Source organism: Colossoma macropomum, unplaced genomic scaffold, assembly GCF_904425465.1.
Source record: "Colossoma macropomum unplaced genomic scaffold, Colossoma_macropomum, whole genome shotgun sequence".
NCBI lineage: Eukaryota > Metazoa > Chordata > Actinopteri > Characiformes > Serrasalmidae > Colossoma > Colossoma macropomum.
The window spans coordinates 28,218,045-28,242,346 of record NW_023494791.1 but is presented as its reverse complement, the minus strand read 5'-3'; the positions used below and the strand labels follow the sequence as shown (position 1 = coordinate 28,242,346).

The window sequence follows — 24,302 nt, the reverse complement described above, 5'->3', positions numbered from 1 at the left end:
TGTCAAACTCATGTGACTTCATTTCAGAATTCAACATAGCATGTATTCAGCTGGGACATTTTGTTCTGGGTATCATTTTATCAACTGTTTAGGCCTCTTTCAGTTTTGATTAGCCTACTGAAGACTAGGTTGTCTAGCACTTCAAAATGTTTGAATAAATATGGACACAAAGAGCCGTGATATTATTTCTATTTATGAAAGAAAATCTTTGTTTCTCTCTTCAGCTAAACACACTTCTGAATGACCGTAATGCAGAGCCATTTGAACCCAAGAGCTCTGTCTTCACGTAAGCTGACAGACATTCATTGTCATTCCACATTTGCTTTGTGTAATTGTTATAATGTAATGAATAATTTAAATATCAACTTTCTTTTTTTAATTCCATTGATAGAACTTCAGCAAACCAGGTTGAAGGCAGCATGGAGTACAGCTTCCAAGAGGGAGATACAAAACAACCAGTCAGTTTCCTCAATGAACTAAAAATGCAAAGTGGTAAGTTAAAGAACAGTATCGTTTCAATGTCTGGTCTTGATATCTTCATTCATACCAAGTGCCATGAACTTAACTTACCACCACCTCTTCTTATGTCTTAGCTGTGTCTACAACAGTTTCTCCAGCAACTTCAACCAATCTGCTGTTGACCTCTCCCACAATTTCCTCCAAAATGTAAGTTTTTTTTCTTAATTTGTTTAATGAACAGATATTAAAGTGTGCAAGATCTTCCTTCACAAATGACCAACATAATGTTTTGTTCCTTCAGGTCTGGTTCAGCAGTGGTGAACAGCAAGCTGGTGTTCAACTCTTCCTCTCCGGTTCCCAGTGAGAGTTTGGTCCTCCATGCCGCCAGAACTCTGCTCAGCTCTCGACTCACAAACCTCAGTGATTCTACCAAAGTGTTGAACATCACATATGAGAGTATGATTTCCTTTCTAATTGAATTTTAGTTTTAAAGATGTCTACATCATTGTTCTAATATATTTAAATGTGGTGTTTCATGAGCAAACATAAAAACATTTGATTTATTCCACAGAAAAAACAGACATCTCCTATGCGCTCCTGTTCACATTCAGCCTTAGTAATATCAGCATGCCAGAGAGCGCTGACCTCAGGAACAACACCTACGTCCAAGTGCAGAATTCCATCAATAAAGCAGTGAGTCTACATTTCCCCTTGTCCTACAGCAGTGAATCATAGAGCCCCTGCAAAGAGACCCCTGCACTCTACTATTTATTGTTATCTCAACACTTTCTGTCTAGATTCAAATCATCAGCTTACTCTCAGTCCGTGTCATGTCGATTCAGGTTTCTAACAGCAGGGTCGACAGGTGACTGGACCATTGAATTAGTGCTTAAAATGTCATACTTATTCCTTCAGCTCCAATTAATTGTATTATTCTATCTCTTTCAAACTCTGTGACTTCATTTCAGAAACGCAACATAGCATGTATTCAGCTGGGACATTTTGAACTAATCATGAAATTAGTATTACAAGTTGGTGTCTGTATAGCTATTGACTGTGTATCCTTTTACATTTGTTAAGCCTCTTTCAGTTTTGATTAGCCTACTGAAGACTAGGTTGTCTAGCACTTCAAAATGTTTGAATAAATATGGACACAAAGAGCCGTGATATTATTTCTATTTATGAAAGAAAATCTTTGTTTCTCTCTTCAGCTAAACACACTTCTGAATGACCGTAATGCAGAGCCATTTGAACCCAAGAGCTCTGTCTTCACGTAAGCTGACAGACATTCATTGTCATTCCACATTTCTTTGTGTAATTGTTATAATGTAATGAATAATTTAAATATCAACTTTCTTTTTTTAATTCCATTGATAGAACTTCAGCAAACCAGGTTGAAGGCAGCATGGAGTACAGCTTCCAAGAGGGAGATACAAAACAACCAGTCAGTTTCCTCAATGAACTAAAAATGCAAAGTGGTAAGTTAAAGAACAGTATCGTTTCAATGTCTGGTCTTGATATCTTCATTCATCCCAAGTGCCATGAACTTAACCTACCACCACCTCTTCTTATGTCTTAGCTGTGTCTACAACAGTTTCTCCAGCAACTACAACCAATCTGATGTTGACCTCTCCCACAATTTCCTCCAAAATGTATGTTTTTTTCTTCAATTGTTTAATGAACAGATATTAAAGTGTGCAAGATCTTCCTTCACAAATGACCAACATAATGTTTTGTTCCTTCAGGTCTGGTTCAGCAGTGGTGAACAGCAAGCTGGTGTTCAACTCTTCCTCTCCGGTTCCCAGTGAGAGTTTGGTCCTCCATGCCGCCAGAACTCTGCTCAGCTCTCGACTCACAAACCTCAGTGATTCTACCAAAGTGTTGAACATCACATATGAGAGTATGATTTCCTTTCTAATTGAATTTTAGTTTTAAAGATGTCTACATCATTGTTCTAATATATTTAAATGTGGTGTTTCATGAGCAAACATAAAAACATTTGATTTATTCCACAGAAAAAACAGACATCTCCTATGCGCTCCTGTTCACATTCAGCCTTAGTAATATCAGCATGCCAGAGAGCGCTGACCTCAGGAACAACACCTACGTCCAAGTGCAGAATTCCATCAATAAAGCAGTGAGTCTACATTTCCCCTTGTCCTATAGCAGTGAATCATAGAGCCCCTGCAAAGAGACCCCTGCACTCTACTATTTATTGTTATCTCAACACTTTCTGTCTAGATTCAAATCATCAGCTTACTCTCAATCCTTTCATGTCGATTTAGGTTTCTAACAGCAGGGTTGACAGGTGACTGGACCATTGAATTAGTGCTTAAAAGTCATATTATATTCCTTCAGCTCAAATTACTTGTATTATTCTATCTCTTTAACTTCTTTGACTTCTTTACAAAACGCAACATAGCATGTATTCAGCTGGGACATTTTGGAACTAATCATGAAATTATATTTTATATTACAAGTTGGTGTCTGTATAGCTATTGACTTGTGTATCCTTTTACAATTTGTTAAGCTCTCTTTCAGTTTTGATTAGCCTATTGAAGACTAGTTTGTCTAGCATTTGAAAATTTTTGACAACATATGGACACAATGAGCCGTGATATTATTTCTATTTATGAAAGAAAATCTTTGTTTCTCTCTTCAGCTAAACACACTCCTGAATGACCGTAATGCAGAGCCATTTGAACCCAAGAGCTCAGTTTTCACGTAAGCTGACAGACATTCATTGCCATTCCAAATTCCTTTGTGTGTAATTCTTATAATGTAATGAATAATTTAAATATCAACTTTCTTTTTTTAATTCCATTGATAGAACTTCAGCAAACCAGGTTGAAGGCAGCATGGAGTACAGCTTCCAAGAGGGAGATACAAAACAACCAGTCAGTTTCCTCAGTGAACTAAAAATGCAAAGTGGTAAGTTAAAGAACAGTATCGTTTCAATGTCTGGTCTTGATATCTTCATTCATACCAAGTGCCATGAACTTAACTTATCACCACCTCTTCTTATGTCTTAGCTGTGTCTACAACAGTTTCTCCAGCAACTACAACCAATCTGATGTTGACCTCTCCCACAATTTCCTCCAAAATGTATGTTTTTTTCTTCAATTGTTTAATGAACAGATATTAAAGTGTGCAAGATCTTCCTTCACAAATGACCAACATAATGTTTTGTTCCTTCAGATCTGGTTCAGCAGTGGTGAACAGCAAGCTGGTGTTCAACTCTTCCTCTCCGGTTCCCAGTGAGAGTTTGGTCCTCCATGCCGCCAGAACTCTGCTCAGCTCTCGACTCACAAACCTCAGTGATTCTACCAAAGTGTTGAACATCACATATGAGAGTATGATTTCCTTTCTAATTGAATTTTAGTTTTAAAGATGTCTACATCATTGTTCTAATATATTTAAATGTGGTGTTTCATGAGCAAACATAAAAACATTTGATTTATTCCACAGAAAAAACAGACACCTCCTATGCGCTCCTGTTCACATTCAGCCTTAGTAATATCAGCATGCCAGAGAGCGCTGACCTCAGAAACAACACCTACGTCCAAGTGCAGAATTCCATCAATAAAGCAGTGAGTCTACATTTCCCCTTGTCCTATAGCAGTGAATCATAGAGCCCCTGCAAAGAGACCCCTGCACTCTACTATTTATTGTTATCTCAACACTTTCTGTCTAGATTCAAATCATCAGCTTACTCTCAATCCTTTCATGTCGATTTAGGTTTCTAACAGCAGGGTTGACAGGTGACTGGACCATTGAATTAGTGCTTAAAAGTCATATTATATTCCTTCAGCTCAAATTACTTGTATTATTCTATCTCTTTAACTTCTTTGACTTCTTTACAAAACGCAACATAGCATGTATTCAGCTGGGACATTTTGGAACTAATCATGAAATTATATTTTATATTACAAGTTGGTGTCTGTATAGCTATTGACTTGTGTATCCTTTTACAATTTGTTAAGCTCTCTTTCAGTTTTGATTAGCCTATTGAAGACTAGTTTGTCTAGCATTTGAAAATTTTTGACAACATATGGACACAATGAGCCGTGATATTATTTCTATTTATGAAAGAAAATCTTTGTTTCTCTCTTCAGCTAAACACACTCCTGAATGACCGTAATGCAGAGCCATTTGAACCCAAGAGCTCAGTTTTCACGTAAGCTGACAGACATTCATTGCCATTCCAAATTCCTTTGTGTGTAATTCTTATAATGTAATGAATAATTTAAATATCAACTTTCTTTTTTTAATTCCATTGATAGAACTTCAGCAAACCAGGTTGAAGGCAGCATGGAGTACAGCTTCCAAGAGGGAGATACAAAACAACCAGTCAGTTTCCTCAGTGAACTAAAAATGCAAAGTGGTAAGTTAAAGAACAGTATCGTTTCAATGTCTGGTCTTGATATCTTCATTCATCCCAAGTGCCATGAACTTAACCTACCACCACCTCTTCTTATGTCTTAGCTGTGTCTACAACAGTTTCTCCAGCAACTACAACCAATCTGCTGTTGACCTCTCCCACAATTTCCTCCAAAATGTAAGTTTTTTTTCTTAATTTGTTTAATGAACAGATATTAAAGTGTGCAAGATCTTCCTTCACAAATGACCAACATAATGTTTTGTTCCTTCAGGTCTGGTTCAGCAGTGGTGAACAGCAAGCTGGTGTTCAACTCTTCCTCTCCGGTTCCCAGTGAGAGTTTGGTCCTCCATGCCGCCAGAACTCTGCTCAGCTCTCGACTCACAAACCTCAGTGATTCTACCAAAGTGTTGAACATCACATATGAGAGTATGATTTCCTTTCTAATTGAATTTTAGTTTTAAAGATGTCTACATCACTGTTCTAATATATTTAAATGTGGTGTTTCATGAGCAAACATAAAAACATTTGATTTATTCCACAGAAAAAACAGACACCTCCTATGCGCTCCTGTTCACATTCAGCCTTAGTAATATCAGCATGCCAGAGAGCGCTGACCTCAGAAACAACACCTACGTCCAAGTGCAGAATTCCATCAATAAAGCAGTGAGTCTACATTTCCCCTTGTCCTATAGCAGTGAATCATAGAGCCCCTGCAAAGAGACCCCTGCACTCTACTATTTATTGTTATCTCAACACTTTCTGTCTAGATTCAAATCATCAGCTTACTCTCAATCCTTTCATGTCGATTTAGGTTTCTAACAGCAGGGTTGACAGGTGACTGGACCATTGAATTAGTGCTTAAAAGTCATATTATATTCCTTCAGCTCAAATTACTTGTATTATTCTATCTCTTTAACTTCTTTGACTTCTTTACAAAACGCAACATAGCATGTATTCAGCTGGGACATTTTGGAACTAATCATGAAATTATATTTTATATTACAAGTTGGTGTCTGTATAGCTATTGACTTGTGTATCCTTTTACAATTTGTTAAGCTCTCTTTCAGTTTTGATTAGCCTATTGAAGACTAGTTTGTCTAGCATTTGAAAATTTTTGACAACATATGGACACAATGAGCCGTGATATTATTTCTATTTATGAAAGAAAATCTTTGTTTCTCTCTTCAGCTAAACACACTCCTGAATGACCGTAATGCAGAGCCATTTGAACCCAAGAGCTCAGTTTTCACGTAAGCTGACAGACATTCATTGCCATTCCAAATTCCTTTGTGTGTAATTCTTATAATGTAATGAATAATTTAAATATCAACTTTCTTTTTTTAATTCCATTGATAGAACTTCAGCAAACCAGGTTGAAGGCAGCATGGAGTACAGCTTCCAAGAGGGAGATACAAAACAACCAGTCAGTTTCCTCAGTGAACTAAAAATGCAAAGTGGTAAGTTAAAGAACAGTATCGTTTTAATGTCTGGTCTTGATATCTTCATTCATCCCAAATGCCATGAACTTAACCTACCACCACCTCTTCTTATGTCTTAGCTGTGTCTACAACAGTTTCTCCAGCAACTACAACCAATCTGCTGTTGACCTCTCCCACAATTTCCTCCAAAATGTAAGTTTTTTTTCTTAATTTGTTTAATGAACAGATATTAAAGTGTGCAAGATCTTCCTTCACAAATGACCAACATAATGTTTTGTTCCTTCAGGTCTGGTTCAGCAGTGGTGAACAGCAAGCTGGTGTTCAACTCTTCCTCTCCGGTTCCCAGTGAGAGTTTGGTCCTCCATGCCGCCAGAACTCTGCTCAGCTCTCGACTCACAAACCTCAGTGATTCTACCAAAGTGTTGAACATCACATATGAGAGTATGTTTTCTTTCTCACTGAATTATCCTTTTACAGTTGTGCATAACATTTTCCTATTCCTTTTAAATTTTTAGTTTTATCCACCAAATTCATACACCTCTGATATTCCACAGAAAAAACAGACACCTCCTTTGTGGTCATCTTCATATTCAGCCTTAGTAATATCAGCATGCCAGAGAGCATGGACCTCAGGAACAACACTTACATCCAAGTGCAAAACTCAGTCAACATAGCAGTACGTTTGTTCAAGCTTTACCATATTTTTTCATATCTATTAAGCCTTTCAGTAGTTTCCTGCATATAATTTTTTTCCCTTCAGCTTAACACAATCCTGACTGATCCAGGCAATGATCCTTTTAATCCTCAAATTGCAAATTTCACGTATGTATCTAAATTACTCATTTAAGCTTATTCAAAAGAATGTTTTTTTTTTTCCAAATGACACTGAAATGTAAATATCTAAATCCCAATGTCTTGATTTTTCAGGAGCACATCAAATCAGATTCTTGGAGACATGGTTTACAGTTTTCAGGAGGATGATATTAACAAACCAACTAGCTTCCTGAGGCTCCTGTCGAATGCATATGGTATATTACTTTCTATCATTATCGTTTTTTCATTATTATTTATTTACTCTGCCTCATGTGTCATTGTGGTACATGTTTGTTAACAATTCCAAACAATGATTTTATAGTTCTGACAACAACGAAAACTCCCAACATAAGCACAACTCGAACTCCAACCTTACAGACAATGACATCTTCAACACTGTAAGTTCAATATTTGTTTAATTCTGTTTTTTAAATAATAATAATAATAATAATAATAATAATATTGTGGTTTATTTATAGAGCACTTTTTAAACACATCATCTTCAAAGTGTTTTAGAAATACCTCAGTTAATAAATTAAAGTGTACAAGAGCAAAATATGAATGAATGAAATAGAACAAACAATATAATTAAAGATTAAATAAAAATAACATGGTCTTCAAAATAAAATTAGATACAATAAAAAAATGAATTATGGTAGTTTATTAATTAGAAGCTAAAACTTTCAAATGTTTTTAAACATGTGCACCAAAGTTGACAGCCTAACTGTGAAAGGTAACGACTTTGTACAAGTTGTACAAAATACAAAATGTATTTTTGGAAGCCTTGTAAAAAGAACATGACAGTTATAAATTCTGCTTGTAACAAATAAATAGACCTTGTTCTGCTTGTTTTCTGTGAGATAGAACAGTCTAGCCAGCGATATTACTTACGTGGTAGAATGTAACCATAATCTAACATTAGACCCAGGTTTTGTACATCAGATTTTACACACAATGCAAAATTAAGGGCTTAATCTCACAAATCGGCTTTCTTTGAGAGTCAGTACCAGTAATTAAGTATCAGTATCAGTATCTCTGTTTTGTCCTGATTATGCTGCAGACAATTTTGTAACATCCATGAAGACATTTCTGACACAATTTCCTACCTTGTCAACAGAATCTTGACTTTCAGAGGAATGGAAATTTATAATTGTGTACCATCATAGCAATGAAAAGCTGTGTAATGTTTAGTGATCACATACCCCAGAGGTAGCAATTACAGTAAGCAAAGCAGCTAAAACTACTTAAATGAATGAAGTGCTGTTTGTTTTTATGTATTGCACATAAATTCTTATTTCATTAAAATGCTATTATAGTTGTCATGTAATTCTAAGATAATTATCATGGGCTTGACACAACTTTACTAGAACACTGTCTCACTGTACATCACATCTCATTCTGCATGTAATTAAAAACTCTTACATTCTTTCTTGTTTCAGAATGGGCACTGTACTGATTTACATCCGCCTGGTGTTTAAGAACCTGACCTCTCTACCCAGTGAGGCAGAAGTTCTTAATGCTGCCAGCACTCTGCTGGATGCAAGTGTTAGAATGAAGCGAGATGTCAGAATGCAAAAACTGAATAACCCAGTGAGCATCCAGAATGTCACTTATCAGAGTGAGTTTCTTTTCCTGATTAGTCTCCCTTTTGTGGTTAATTTAAAATGTAGATGTTCCAAAATGTTTTATATGCTTTGTGTATTTTTGTTGAAGTCCTGTTATATATACTTGTTAGCCAACAGTACTACAACCAGTGTATGTTCAGCATTTTTAACCCCATCATTTCCCTTTTAGAAACGGGTAACAACTCATATACTATTACCTTTGGATTCAAAATCAGCTATGTGAACATTTCCTCAAACCTTCAACTCCGAAATGAAACATACGATTCCATTCAAAACACCGTCAACATGTTGGTGAGTGTGAGACAGTCACAGCCTAGCTTTCTCAAATAGACCCTTTTCACAAGAAATGGAAGAGGGTAAACGTTGGGTAAAACAAGTTCCGCTATTGCCTTTCGGACAGTTATGATCCTCAGAAATATAGGTGTTCATCACTTCAGCTCACCACAGAAAGGTGCGTCACTTTATCTTTGTCATAGTTGCCAAGACTGAAATTCGAGGATGTTTCCAGAATTGTTAGAGAACACCAAAGACACAACAACAGAGAGTCCAATCGGGAGTCCAAACTAAATAAAGCATATTCGTGATTCGTGAAAAAATCAAGGTACAATATCACGGTAAAATAACGTCATCTATAGAGTGATAAATAGATGGATAAGTGACAATAACTATAACCAAAGTGCTACATAAGCCATCTTAACTGGAGATGTTGAAACAGCTTGCTAACAATAAACTAGTTAATTAAGCAATAGAACACGAGAGGGAGTGTGTTATAGCGAAATAACATCACGGCTGTGATTCGTTCGGCGTAGATCATCACAGCCGTGATGTTATTCGCCATAACACACGACCTCGAGTGTTTTATTGCTTTAATACAACAGTTAAATAAATAAAGAAAAAAAATAAATAAATTGGGCCGTGAACGTGGCATTTGATATGTTTTAATGTTAACAATTCCTTCCGCCAAATTATAGTTCCTTAACAAGCAGATTGTTGCTACGTCAGAGTAACGAGCTCCGCTATCTCGCTGCACAGCTGGCAGTTCATTCCCCAGCTCCTTACACTAAATTCTGAAACTGTCATTACCACTGAGCAAGCTTTTCAGTCGGCAGCTGTGACAGAAGAACACCTAAACAACCTGAAAGTGGCCAGAAATGAACCGAATACCATTCGCCAAACAAAATGTGCTGTAAGATGCTTTACAGACTGGCTGGAACAAAACAACATCAATATCGATCTAGCAAAAATTGACACAACTGAGCTACACTTGATATTGCGGCAGTTTTATGGCTCAGACCGATTGGGTCAGACTCTGAAGATGAGACTACATGTTTGGCAAATGGTATTGGGTTCATTTCTGGCTAATTCGAGGTTGTTTAGGTGTTCTTCTGTCACAGCTGCCGACTGAAAAGCTTGCTTAGTGGTAATGACAGTTTTGGAATTTAGTGTAGTCTCATCCTCAGAGTCTGACCAAATCGGCTGTAGGTCAAATGTAATCTTAAAAATGTCCATTTTCTGTTTGTGAGCAAAGTAAGAAGTAAAACGTTCAAATGGCTTGAGTTTGTCTCCCACAGCCGTCAAAGTCGATGCTTAGCGACGGCGTCTCAGCGGAGTGATACAGTGTTTGTCAAAAAAAAAAAAAAAAAAACCTGATATTACGCCAAAATAACAGCACGGTTAGAACGCTTCTCAACCAACCCGCTTGCGTGGTCGGAAACTAACTGTTTTAGTGGCAAAAAGCTAAACACGCGCACATCCCGTCAGGGGGGTGTAGCAGGTCATCAGGGTCCATAGCGCCATTGTAGACACCTTCCTATTTGCATTTATAAGCACTCAGCTGGTTTTCTGAGATGTTTAATCTGCAGCAAACTGTCAAACACGAAAAATGTCACAAGGCTGAAGAAGCTTCTTGTTCGAATTTTTCCGTTCCACCTTAAATTGTCCAGCAGTTACATTCTGTCAGTTCAGGCACCAATTAAGGTGGAACCACCGGCAGCAGTGAACGAACATCTACTCTCCGCCGAGCACTCGCTCTCTCAGTTGCTGGTCATTTTTGAGGGGGAAAATAAACTGCTCCTCTGAAAAACAGCTGTAGCACCAACTTTAAAGCATGAATTGCATTCAGTGTAACATTACTCATCAGTGAAACAGCAGCAGTGAAATGCAGACAGAGGTTCTTTTACTCCGCATAACAAAGTTTTTTCCTTTATTAATTGCACAAACTCGTTTTCCTCTGCTCATTGTCAGCTGACAAACCATTGAAACTGAGATAAGGCTGTTTTTGTTTCAAGCTCTAAAACTTGAGAAAGCTTCTTCATTGTTGCTGTTGTAAATGTTATTTGGAGCAGCGTTACCCTGCAATGACTACTTCCAGCAGAAAAAAAATGTGGAAATGTGAAAAGGGCCTATTAAAAACTTAGGAATTAACTTTCTTCCAGTTCATAATTTGTTTCAATGTGTTGTAATTATGTATTTAATTTTTACATACATTTTCAGCTCAACAAAATCTTGAATGGAAAAAGTTCTACCCCATTTAACTTTCCACGGGCAAACTACACGTAAGCGGTGACGTCAAGCCTAAACTCTGAACTGCATTCTTCTTCAGCCAGACTCTTTCTTTGCTTTTGTGCATCAATTAAAATTTATTAGGTTTATTAAATATATAAATATTCACTTCAATTTGTTTGTTCTTTGTAGGGGTAATGATACCGTGATTCAGGCAGTTTCAGAATATGTTTTTGTGGAGGGGGATATCCAGGCACCAAGTGGATTTCTTGCTGAAATACTCAAAGTTAGTGGCTTAGCTTCCACGACTGCTCAGCCCACTGTCCCAAACACCACTATCCCTGGAAACAGCACTGGAGGATTTCCAGGTTGGGCCCTGGCCATCATTATTCCCTGCAGTATAGCCATCATTCTCATACCGACCTGGATTACACTCGGTGTAAGTAAAGCCAAACCTTTTTAAAACCTACTTGACTAAGAAATGTACTGTGAGTACACTATTAATAACATACAAAATATAGATATATACATGTATACTTTGCACCTTCAAGTTTGCACACCTTGCACATTAAGTTTACCCTCACTGATTAATCAGAGCATGTTATTTTTATTAAAAAATTAAGTAATATATCATTAACTAATCAGATTATCTGATCTGTTCTCTCTCTATGTTTCTCTCAGTGTATGCTGTGTGGTTGCTGTGCTGCCATAAGGAGGCGCTACAGTAGAAGAAGGTCCTACAATGTCCAGTACACAACAAGGAATGGACTCTTTTAAAAACAGAATGAGAAAAAAGATCTGACTTATAACCATAACAGAAGATTTTTCATTCATTTATTGACATTTTCCATTTTAAGCGATATGTTTCTCTAATCTCAAAACTGAAAGAATGTAAAATATATATTTTTCGAAGCTAAAATGACAATGCAATGATAGGCTGCCCTAATGTTTACTCTATGCTTTTATTTATTCTTTAAATTAAGCAATAAATATAAATATTTCAAAATAATTTTAAGTGGCATTTATGTTTGTTACTTCATGTTCTTAGTCATGTTCAACCATGCTTATTTAGGGCAGAGTGTGTAGGAATGTAACCATGGCCTTTAGGTAAGAGGGTAAACCTGAAAGGTGATGGTAAATGTTTCTTCAAGATTAGTTAAGTAATATTTGTGTCTGGAAAAGAAAGGTGTTATTATGTGGGATTATCTATGAACTGAAACGGAACATGAATGTGGAAATACAGTGCTTACCAGCACCCTGAAAAAGATGAGAAAAAGAATCCATGTGTAATGCTGCACAAGCACAGAAAGACGCTCGCGGATCTTAAAAAGGAAGTGGTTTAATGAGAGATTAGTAAGATGGTCAGACAGTTTCAGGGCAAAACCAAAATCAGAATCCAAAAGGCTTGCAAAAAGTCAAAAAACCAGAAGATACAAAATGCACAAGCGACCAGAGCAAAAGGGCAAACACAAAAACGCAATATCCAAAAAACAGGCAAAGGGTCCAATACACAAGTCAGGAAACCAGTAGAAAACCGCTCAGTAGTCCGGTGAAGGGCAATACCTCACAATGAGGAGAACAAACCAGAAACTATTTACAGCCTGGGACAAACAAACACAGGTGAATTGCATTAATACTCAGGTGACTGAGAACGAGGAAGCTGTGGGTGACTGGTGGAAGGAGTGACATCAGGATTGGAATCATGGGAATTGGAGTCCTGGAGAGTATTAGGCAAGGGAGGAGAACCTGGAAGCGTGACACCATGAAAAAATGTTATCAGCTTGACCTTAAAATGAAATACAGAAAAAATGAATCATATATATATTGAAGTCATACACATTTTGGTGATTGGTATAGTGTAGTGTGTAACGCCTCTGCCTTCTATGCTGTAAACTGAGGTTCATTCCCCCACCAGGACAAGCACCCTATGCTATGCCAATAAGAGTCCTTGGGCAAGACTTCTAACACTACCTTCTAAATGAATACAGTGTAAGTCGTTCTGGATAAGAGTGTCTGCCAAATGCCATAAATATAAATGTTTTACCTTTCTTAACACCTTCAGCCTTCTATCAACATGGAGATGAGAAAGTACACAAATGAAATGGAACAAAATGTTTACCTTCATAAATCGGGATATGCCTATAAAAATATAAAACTGCTTTCTACTTTGTGTAAAATTAAGCGGATTATTTTTTTCCTAGCCTTTATTGCTTATCTGTACCAAGGGACCAATCATTCTGAAGGGCACTACTTTTTATACTGCCATTCAGCCCATACACAAACCTGTCTAATAATACATTTGTTTTTGTTTCGAGTCCTGGAGAATCCTTTAGCTTACTGCTAAAACATTTTTTTTTCATTGCATGAATATGTATTTGTAATGAAGATCAAACATTATACTCATTAATCATTAAAGCTGCACTTTGTAAGTTTGGCAAATTTGGGGAAGTGGCGACCTCTCTGTTGGAAATATGTAACTGCACAAAACATGCAGAAGAACATTTTGTAACTCTGCGGTCCTCTTCTCTAAACGGATTAATCTAAACTTCTCTTTTCCATAACTGAGGGGAAAAGTTTGGATATGTTACCTGCTTCACCACAGATAACTGATAGCTACTAACATAACTATTCATATGAAAGCTGGGTAGCAAGTGTCCATTAGTTATGTTAGACTCCACTCAGATTTTTATTAGGCAATTTTAGCCACGTATATGTTATATTGGTTGTGTTTACAAAAAGAGACAGACGGTAACAATGGAAATTATTTGAGAATAATGGCTAGCGCCTGGTTTGTCAAGCAATAGATGACGAACTCTGAAGCAAAAAAACACACCTTTAGCCAAGTAATCAGCTAATATTAGTTCCACAACAGTACTCATCGTCTATAGCTGTTAATTCCAGTTAGTTATTGAAATTATCAATGCAAGTCTTTATTATTTTGTTTCTTAAAGTGTTATCAGAATTTTTATTACTATTATGATTATTATTTTTATCATTATTATTATTACTGTCATTATTATTATTATTATTATTATTACAGACAATTACACCACTATCGCTCTTCAGGGTTATTTTCTTTTGTTTTTGTATAATTACAGAAAATGTTTCAATTCCCCTAATAAGCCCACCATTCTATAGCATTTGTCAACAGATATGGAATTAAACAAACACAGGGACAAAGCAGTCAAGTGAAAAGGAATCAATGAGATAATCTACTTTTGTGCAAAATAAAAGACTGACACATGTTGATATATAAATAAACAATTGATAAAGAAGGTGGGATTTTATTTTAGGAACGGTTTTTGCTTTACACAACAGGCATGAAAAAAACTAGTTGTAGCTACATTTTTACCTGTTTTGGATTATGGTGATAGGCATACAGACAATTTTGCATTTATAACAGGCGCTAGATATTCAACTCATCACTGTGAACTTTATAAAATGTTTGGTTAGCCTCTGCTTTCAATGCGAAGACAAATTCATTGGATAATTTTTGTCTATAAAGCGATTATTGGTCAGCTTCCTTCATATTTGTTTGTATTCTTATCAACAAATAAAGTTTCAGGACAATGTAAGTTTTAATAGTTCTATTCAGTTGGACGTTCCGATAGTATGCCCTGCGATGGACTGGCGACCTGTCCAGGGTGTATCCGGCCTTCCGCCCAATGACAGCTGGGATAGGTTTCAGCACCCCACCACGACCCAGAAGGGTAAGCGGTTTAGATGATGTGTGTGTGTGTGTGTGTGTGTGTGTGTGTGTGTGTGTGTGTTCCGATAATATGGTCTGAATACGGCAAGACAGCTTGTAATTACAATGAATCATCTGCGAGGAATGATCTGCAGAAACTTTATCTCCTTGACTGATTTTGAGATAACTGTTAAAGAATTGTATCATTCTGTTTGGTCTTGTTTTTAATTTGATTTTATTGGCTGTGGTGGTGTTGTTTCTTTGTTGTCTTTTTGGCTGTTCTACGCTACTTTTTGGGACGGCTCACTTGTAAAAAAGATTTTTAATCTCAATGTGATTGCCCTGGTTAAATAAAGGTAAAATAAAAATGTTTTTTTATATCGTATTTAAAGTTGTACTGTATATAAAACACCATTTGCAGAGTTTACATTCCACCTTCTTAGAATCAACTTTACAAATGTTTTGCTATGTCTGAGCTTAATTGTATTAAATGTTGCTATTGTAATTGCATTAATTGCAGGATCTGCATTCATTTTTGGGGCCAGAAATCTTTAGGAATTGCATAGTAGTGTATTGTGACAACAAATTATTGCACAATTTAAAAACAGGTGTGTGTGTGTGTGCGTGTGTGTGTGTGTGTGTGTGAGAGAGAGAGAGAGAGAGAGAGAAAGAGAGAGAGTGAGAGTGAGAGAGAGATTCCACCTGTCTTGGACACACCCAAACCACAGAGACTGTGAAATATGATACTTCATCCTATTTGTCTCCGACATTCATGCGTGTATATTTGCGTGACTCAGAGACAGAAAACACACCCTTAGCTAAATCTCTGGAACAATAGACAGAATTCCAAGTTATTTAGCACAGGCTTGTGAGAAGACATAGTGGAATAAAGTAACGGGTTACAGACAATTACACCACAATTCTTCTTCAGGATTATTTTCTTTTCGTTTTTACAACCACTTCATGTATTTTTTAAATTCCAAGTCATGTAAGCTGATTTCCTACAAATGAAGAACAGCAGTAATTTTCTTATTAATAATATTTCTGAAAGATATTAATGCCATTCTTATCTTTAAAAAGATCTGACTTAGACCCAGACCATGTATACTTTTATTTACTGTTATATTTGACAATGACTTTCATGTAACAATATTTGTAGCCAGTGAGGGAGAGATATTTATCAGATATTTGTATGTCTGTGCGAGTTAGGGAGCGGTTCATGTTGTTGTAGACACGCCCTCCACAAAACCAGTGTAGCCACAAAGTTTTATATGAGATAGCAGTCATGTTTATGCTTGTGAGTGTGAAATAAGAGAGATAATAAATTTGGCTGGCTGATAAAGGTGCTCATCACACATTTCAAGACACTTTGCCTTTTATCAAAATGTAAATGATCTCACAGTTACATTTACAATGAAAATGATAACTATCCATGGTTTATCTACAGCACTTGGCTTCATGTTCATCACAGTGTGTTCTTGGTATGAAGAGCAGGATTTTGACTAAATCATGATTTGACAATTTTCTTTTCCAGACTATTGTGGTTAAAAGCACACAATGAAACATGTTTGGCCCAAAGGTTTACACACCTGAAAGGTTTGATGATGAGTGCTAATGGGACTGTTTCACTCCTTAAACAGTATAATATATGACAATTTCACTAGGTATCACTAGATTAAACAAGATATAAACATCAAGAAATAGGTTTAGTAATCTTAATAAAATTACAACAATCTCATGATAACAAATAATAACTAAAAATGGACTACATTTAAGATGATTTTACTTTTTAAGTTCCTAGTTTATCTCTGTGTAACATAGCATTTACTTAGTAAACAAAATTAATTCTTTTTCATTCCTGCCTGTAATATGTTTGGGGTGGACCAAGTCACTTAGAGCCCCCACATGTTCTGAATGCTGATATCACAACAACAACAACAAGTCTTTTAAAGATAAAACACACATTATTTCATATATTATTACAGATTAGCCTCCATGAAAAGACTAATTTCAATACCAAAATGATTGTTTGATTATGTGATTATTGTTAAATAATGCATACACTTTAGTAAGATTATCACACATTTTTTAAGTTGGTTTATTTGTTTATTTGTTTATTACCACATATTTTACTGATGCCTGGGCTTTTCTAATTTCTGTAATGTAAAAAAGCTGATAGCAAAACAAGTTTCAGTCTTGCCGAACATGTTTGGGTGGAACAAAAGCTTCTACTCCCATCACGTCAACACACTGTAATTGGACCTATTTATAAGCTCCTTATACACACCTTATACATCACACATTTGTGTCGCTGCAAATATATCTCTTGTTCCTTTTCATTAATCCTATCCACTATCCACTCAGCATTATACAGCTAGAGACAATTAGTGTTAGGTATTGATTTTCATTCATTTCTAACCATCACTGGTAAACAAAAATGTTCCAAACCTTATATGTTTTGCCATATTACATTATTACAAATATTACTGCATCTTCTGAATTATGAGGTTGTTAAGGAGTTGAAACCGCTGTGCACAGACCTGAGATAGAACTGGCATACAGCTTGTGTTATATAATAGTATTGAAGTAAAGTACTAGACTTTCATCAACATGATGTCATTCCAATGCAAGGAGTATTAGGTTGCTAATAGTGTGTATATAGCAATATTCATATTTATTATTCTTATTTACCACTGCTGATATGTGCACAACTGTAATTTAACTGAAATATTTACAGGCAAAATGGAAATAAATTATGTTAACCACATAATAATAATAATAATAATAATAATAATAATAATAATGCTTTATTTACTTTTTTTTCAATAAAAATTTAAAAATGTCTTATGTTTCTAAGAAAAATTAAGCAATAAAAACTTTTTAGCCATATAGTTTTAAGCTCATCTGGACCATCTGGATCACATTGGCCAATATTTTTCAGATATGGACAAATGATTAAGCAATATTATCATAAACTAGTAAAACTGAATCAAAGAGAAAACCTAAATCACTGTGACTAAACAATGATTTGTAAAGCAGATTTAATCTTAGATTATGGTGTTCCCTAATTGTTGAGATGGAATTGCTGCATGGTGAACAGAGTGTTACTGATTGGTGTTCACTGCTGACATTTGGTATTCAGTCAGTCATTATAGCATGGTTAAATTTCACTCAGTAATAATCAGCAGTTACTATAGTACTTTAGTACACCCGTTACTATTCATGTGAATAAAAGGACAGATTTGCGCATATGAGAGGGAGAGGCCAGTACAGTTACATTCCTTCTACGTCAGTCTGTCTCTTTGATAAATAACCTTCCCACAGTGACCCTGCACATACAGCAGAATCCCAGAGAGATACAGTAATCTTATCAGCACCTCAGATTGGATGGTTATGATTTTGAAGAATAAAACAAGGTATTTGAGTATTTTATATTTTTTGGCTATATCATTATATATTTAATTATTATTTTAGTTTTCAGGGTCAGTTGTTTAGCCTTTCCCTGTTTTGTTGACATTTTACCTTCATTTACTGTTTATTTGTAATCACTTGCTTGCAGTTAAACCACTGCTTAAATTGACACACAACAAGTAAAGAATTAAATATTTTAAGCTTGTAACTATCTCAGGATTTGACAGTGGAAACTGTATTTGAAATAAGGGAGTGAAAAGAATCTGAAGACAGACCTAAAAAAATACCAGTTGAGTATTCGCTTGTATCTTTCATTAAGCCCAGAAGGACGTTCACACACTTCAAATTTCAAAACCAAATACTGAAATATTGTCATTTAGCAATTCAGTCTAAGAAAAAAAATGCCTCAACAAATATTACCAATGACACTGCAAATCTACATATTTTCTGTTTATTGAAAAAGTTTGACAAAAGCCATAAAACTAAAAGTGGGTTTTGACCTATAGGTTTCCTCTCCATAAATATGATGGCAGCAGAAAAAACATTTTCCTCACCATATGTAAGTAAAACTCATATGTCTGCCTATAATAAATATGTTATATTGCATTTAGTTGAACACAAAGAAATAATTTACAAGTCTTTGTCTTCATTCATGGATAGATAGATAGATAGATAGATAGATAGATAGATAAAAAAGACATGCAAGGATGTGTTGAGATGGGCAACATAACAAAAATATCAGCTAGAAAAGAGGCCTAAGAACTGGAAAAATGACCTATGATGCAAAAAAATGCAAGAATAATGTTAAAGAATAATTGATTCAGTATATCCCATTGCTATACTTCTTTACTCACATTGACTTGAGCACTACTATGTAATTATGACAATAATGTTTTTTATTTTGTAACAGTCTGTCTGTGGTGTGTACTTAAGGCGACAGATGCCCAAACGTAAGTAGACATTACAATTTCTGTCATCCTTGGTAGAATGCACTTCAATCGCTTTGAAAAAAAAAAATCTTATTCTTATTTTTATGAGCTATTATTATTTAATGATATGAATGCACAATGAGCAATGAAAATATGTCACTATATTAGTGTTTGTATTTCCTAACGTGAAATTTTCCCAATGGCAGTACATCCACAGTGGAGCTTAATACAACCACACAAAAGACAACAACTGAGACAACTGGTTCACAAACAACAATGGCTCAAGACAAAATTACTGAGATTTCAGATGCTAAAATACTGACAACAGATATCCCCATTACTAGTGTATCCTTAGTGGAGTCCACAACAATCATACAACAGACAACTGTGGAGACAACTGCTGTAGCAACACCAAATAATAGTGAAGCACTCATAACAACAAATGAAGTACCAACAACTACAAACACAGCAACAGATTTAACTACAACTATTACATCTACCACCGAAACAAATATAAGCACAGCGCCACCAACAGCTGAAATAATAACAGCTCAAGCCATGACTACTGACGTACCCACAGCTATAACGTTAACAAAAGATATTCCGACAACTAGTATATTCACAGCTGAGTATAGTACAATTCTAGCAATGACAACACTGAACACTGAAGTACCCATGACCAATGAAACTCCAACAAGTACAACCATAACAACAGATGTAAGTACAACTACGGCCTCCAACACTGAACCTACTAAAAGCACAGCACCAGACACTGCCGAAATAACAACGGCTCCAGCCATGACTACTGACGTACCCTCAACTACAACATTAACAGATATTCCAACTACTTGTACATCCACAGTGGCATGTACTACAATCACAACAGAGACAACTGCTGAGAGAACTACTCTAGCAATGACAACGATTAACACTGAAGTACCCACAACCAATGAAACTCCAACAAGTACAATCATAACAACAGATGAAACGACAACTATGGCATCCAAAACTGTACCTACTACAAGCAAAGCACCAGCAACTGCTGAAATAACAACGGCTCTAGCCATGACTACTGAGGTACCCTCAACTACAACATTAACAGATATTCCAACTACTAGTGCATCCACAGTGGCATCTACTACAATCACAACACAGACAATTGCTGAGACAACTGCTCTAGCAATGACAACACTGAACACTGAAGTACCCACAACCAACGAAACTACAAGTACAATCATAACAACAGATGAAACTACAACTACGGCCTCCAAAAATGTAGCTAATACAAGCACAGCACCAGCAACTGCCGAAATAACAACGCCTCCAGCCATTACTACTGACGTACCCTCAACTACAACTTTAACAGATATTTCAACTACTAGTGCATCCACAGTGGCATCTACTACAATCACAGCAGAGACAACTGCTGAGACAACTGCCCTAGCAATGACAATGATTAATACTGAAGTACCCACAACCAATGAAATTCCAACAATTACAATAATAACAACAGATGTAAGTACAACTACGGCCTCCAACAATGAACCTACTAAAAGCACAGCACCAGCAACTGCTGAAATAACAACGGCTCCAGCCGTGACCACTGAGGTACCCTCAACTACAACATTAACAGATATTCCAACTACTAGTGCATCCACAATGGCATCGACTAGAATCGCAACACTGACTATTGCTGAGACAACTACTCTAGCAATGACAACGATTAACACTGAAGTACCCACAACCAACGAAACTAGAAGTACAATCATAACAATAGATGAAACTACAACTACGGCCTCCAAAAATGTAGCTAATACAAGCACAGCACCAGACACTGCCGAAATAACAATGGCTCCAGCCATTACTACCGACGTACCCTCAACTACCTCATTAACAGATATTCCAACTACTAGTGCATCCACAATGGCATCGACTACAATCGCAACACAGACTATTGCTGAGACAACTGCTCTAGCAATGACAACACTGAACACTGAAGTACCCATAACCAATGAAACTCCAATAAGTACAATCATAACAACAGATGTAAGTACAACTACGGCCTCCAACACTGAACCTACTAAAAGCACAGCACCAGACACTGCCGAAATAACAACAGCTCCAACCATGACTACTGAGGTACCCTCAACTACAACATTAACAGATATTCCAACTACTAGTGCATCCACAATGGCATCAACTACAATCACAACAGAGACAACTGCTGAAAGAACTACTCTAGCAATGACAATGATTAACACTGAAGTACCCACAACCAATGAAACTCCAACAAGTACAATCATAACAACAGATGTAACTACAACTACGGCCTCCAACACTGAACCTACTAAAAGCATAGCACCAGACACTGCCGAAATAACAACGGCTCCAGCCATGACTACTGAGCTACCCTCAACTACAACATTAACAGATATTCCAACTACTAGTGCATCCACAGTGGCATCTACTACAATCACAACAGAGACAACTGCTGAGACAACTGCCCTAGCAATGACAACGATTAACACTGAAGTACCCACAACCAATGAAACTCCAACAAGTACAATCATAACAACAGATGTAAGTACAACTACGGCCTACAACACTGAACCTACTAAAAGCACAGCACCAGACACTGCCGAAATAACAACGGCTCCAGCCATGACTACTGAGGTACCCTCAACTACAATATTAACAGATATTCCAACTACTAGTGCATCCACAGTGGCATCTACTACAATCACAACACAGACAATTGCTGAAACAACTACTCTAGCAATGACAACAATTAACACTGAAGTACCCACAACCAACGAAACTACAAATACAATCATGACAACAGATGAAACTACAACTACGGCCTCCAACAATGAACCTACTAAAAGCACAGCACCAGACACTGCCGAAATAACAACGGCTCCAGCCATGACTACTGACGTACCCTCAACTACAACATTAACAGATATTCCAACTACTAGTGCATCCACAATGGCATCGACTACAATCGCAACACAGACTATTGCTGAGACAACTGCTCTAGCAATGACAACACTGAACACTGAAGTACCCATAACCAATGAAACTCCAACAAGTACAATCATAACAACAGATGTAAGTACAACTACGGCCTCCACAACTATACCTACTACAAGCACAGCACCAGACACTGCCGAAATAACAACGGCTCCAGCCATGACTACTGAGGTACCCTCAACTACAACATTAACAGATATTCCAACTACTAGTGCATCCACAGTGGCATCTACTGCAATCACAACACAGACAATTGCTGAGACAACTACTCTAGCAATGACAACAATTAACACTGAAGTACCCACAACCAACGAAACTACAAGTACAATCATAACAACAGATGAAACTACAACTACGGCCTCCAACAATGAACCTACTAAAAGCACAGCACCAGACACTGCCGAAATAACAACGGCTCCAGCCATTACTACTGACGTACCCTCAACTACAACATTAACAGATATTCCAACTACTAGTGCATCCACAATGGCATCTACTACAATCACAACAGAGACAACTGCTGAGAGAACTACTCTAGCAATGACAACGATTAACACTGAAGTACCCACAACCAATGAAACTCCAACAAGTACAATCATAACAACAGATGTAACTACAACTACGGCCTCCAACACTGAACCTACTAAAAGCACAGCACCAGACACTGCCGAAATAACAACAGCTCCAGCCATGACTACTGACGTACCCTCAACTACAACATTAACAGATATTCCAACTACTAGTGCATCCACAGTGGCATCTACTACAATCACAACACAGACAATTGCTGAGACAACTACTCTAGCAATGACAACGATTAACACTGAAGTACCCACAACCAACGAAACTACAAGTACAATCGTAACAACAGATGAAACTACAACTACGGCCTCCAAAAATGTAGCTAATACAAGCACAGCACCAGCAACTGCCGAAATAACAACGGCTCCAGCCATTACTACTGACGTACCCTCAACTACAACATTAACAGATATTTCAACTACTAGTGCATCCACAGTGGCATCTACTACAATTGCAACAGAGACAACTGCTGAGACAACTGCCCTAGCAATGACAACGATTAACACTGAAGTACCCACAACCAATGAAACTCCAACAAGTGCAATCATAACAACAGATGTAAGTACAACTATGGCCTCCAAAACAGAACTTAATAAAAGCACAGCACCAGACACTGCCGAAATAACAACGGCTCCAGCCATGACTACTGAGCTACCCTCAACTACAACATTAACAGATATTCCAACTACTTGTACATCCACAGTGGCATGTACTACAATCACAACAGAGACAACTGCTGAGAGAACTACTCTAGCAATGACAACGATTAACACTGAAGTACCCACAACCAATGAAACTCCAACAAGTACAATCATAACAACAGATGAAACGACAACTACGGCATCCAAAACTGTACCTACTACAAGCAAAGCACCAGCAACTGCTGAAATAACAACGGCTCTAGCCATGACAACTGAGGTACCCTCAACTACAACATTAACAGATATTCCAACTACTAGTGCATCCACAGTGGCATCTACTACAATCACAACACAGACAATTGCTGAGACAACTGCTCTAGCAATGACAACGATTAACACTGAAGTACCCACAACCAATGAAACTCCAACAAGTACAATCATAACAACAGATGTAAGTACAACTACGGCCTCCAACACTGAACCTAATAAAAGCACAGCACCAGACACTGCCGAAATAACAACGGCTCCAGCCATGACTACTGAGGTACCCTCAACTACAACATTAACAGATATTCCAACTACTAGTGCATCCACAATGGCATCGACTACAATCGCAACACAGACTATTGCTGAGACAACTGCTCTAGCAATGACAACACTGAACACTGAAGTACCCATAACCAATGAAACTCCAACAAGTACAATCATAACAACAGATGTAAGTACAACTACGGCCTCCACAACTATACCTACTACAAGCACAGCACCAGACACTGCCGAAATAACAACGGCTCCAGCC

At 37.0% G+C, this 24,302-nt stretch overlaps 1 protein-coding gene across 1 annotated transcript in view; it reads left to right on the top strand.

The window, feature by feature from the left end:
* The window catches only part of wu:fc34e06 (serine-rich adhesin for platelets), a 30,297-nt gene extending 18,131 nt beyond the window's left edge, over positions 1–12,166 (top strand). Inside the window, exons 16-48 of the mRNA XM_036575281.1 lie at positions 225–286; positions 392–492; positions 594–666; positions 761–915; positions 1,031–1,152; positions 1,671–1,732; positions 1,837–1,937; positions 2,039–2,111; positions 2,205–2,359; positions 2,475–2,596; positions 3,122–3,183; positions 3,290–3,390; positions 3,492–3,564; positions 3,658–3,812; positions 3,928–4,049; positions 4,575–4,636; positions 4,743–4,843; positions 4,945–5,017; positions 5,112–5,266; positions 5,382–5,503; positions 6,029–6,090; positions 6,197–6,297; positions 6,399–6,471; positions 6,566–6,720; positions 6,834–6,955; positions 7,040–7,101; positions 7,207–7,307; positions 7,415–7,490; positions 8,532–8,710; positions 8,887–9,008; positions 11,211–11,272; positions 11,412–11,658; positions 11,901–12,166. Of these exons, the coding sequence (XP_036431174.1) occupies positions 225–286; positions 392–492; positions 594–666; positions 761–915; positions 1,031–1,152; positions 1,671–1,732; positions 1,837–1,937; positions 2,039–2,111; positions 2,205–2,359; positions 2,475–2,596; positions 3,122–3,183; positions 3,290–3,390; positions 3,492–3,564; positions 3,658–3,812; positions 3,928–4,049; positions 4,575–4,636; positions 4,743–4,843; positions 4,945–5,017; positions 5,112–5,266; positions 5,382–5,503; positions 6,029–6,090; positions 6,197–6,297; positions 6,399–6,471; positions 6,566–6,720; positions 6,834–6,955; positions 7,040–7,101; positions 7,207–7,307; positions 7,415–7,490; positions 8,532–8,710; positions 8,887–9,008; positions 11,211–11,272; positions 11,412–11,658; positions 11,901–11,996 (3,510 nt within the window). The 3' untranslated portion in view covers positions 11,997–12,166. The remainder of the gene's footprint in view (positions 1–224; positions 287–391; positions 493–593; positions 667–760; positions 916–1,030; positions 1,153–1,670; positions 1,733–1,836; positions 1,938–2,038; positions 2,112–2,204; positions 2,360–2,474; positions 2,597–3,121; positions 3,184–3,289; positions 3,391–3,491; positions 3,565–3,657; positions 3,813–3,927; positions 4,050–4,574; positions 4,637–4,742; positions 4,844–4,944; positions 5,018–5,111; positions 5,267–5,381; positions 5,504–6,028; positions 6,091–6,196; positions 6,298–6,398; positions 6,472–6,565; positions 6,721–6,833; positions 6,956–7,039; positions 7,102–7,206; positions 7,308–7,414; positions 7,491–8,531; positions 8,711–8,886; positions 9,009–11,210; positions 11,273–11,411; positions 11,659–11,900) is intronic.
* Positions 12,167–24,302: the final 12,136 nt, after the last annotated feature.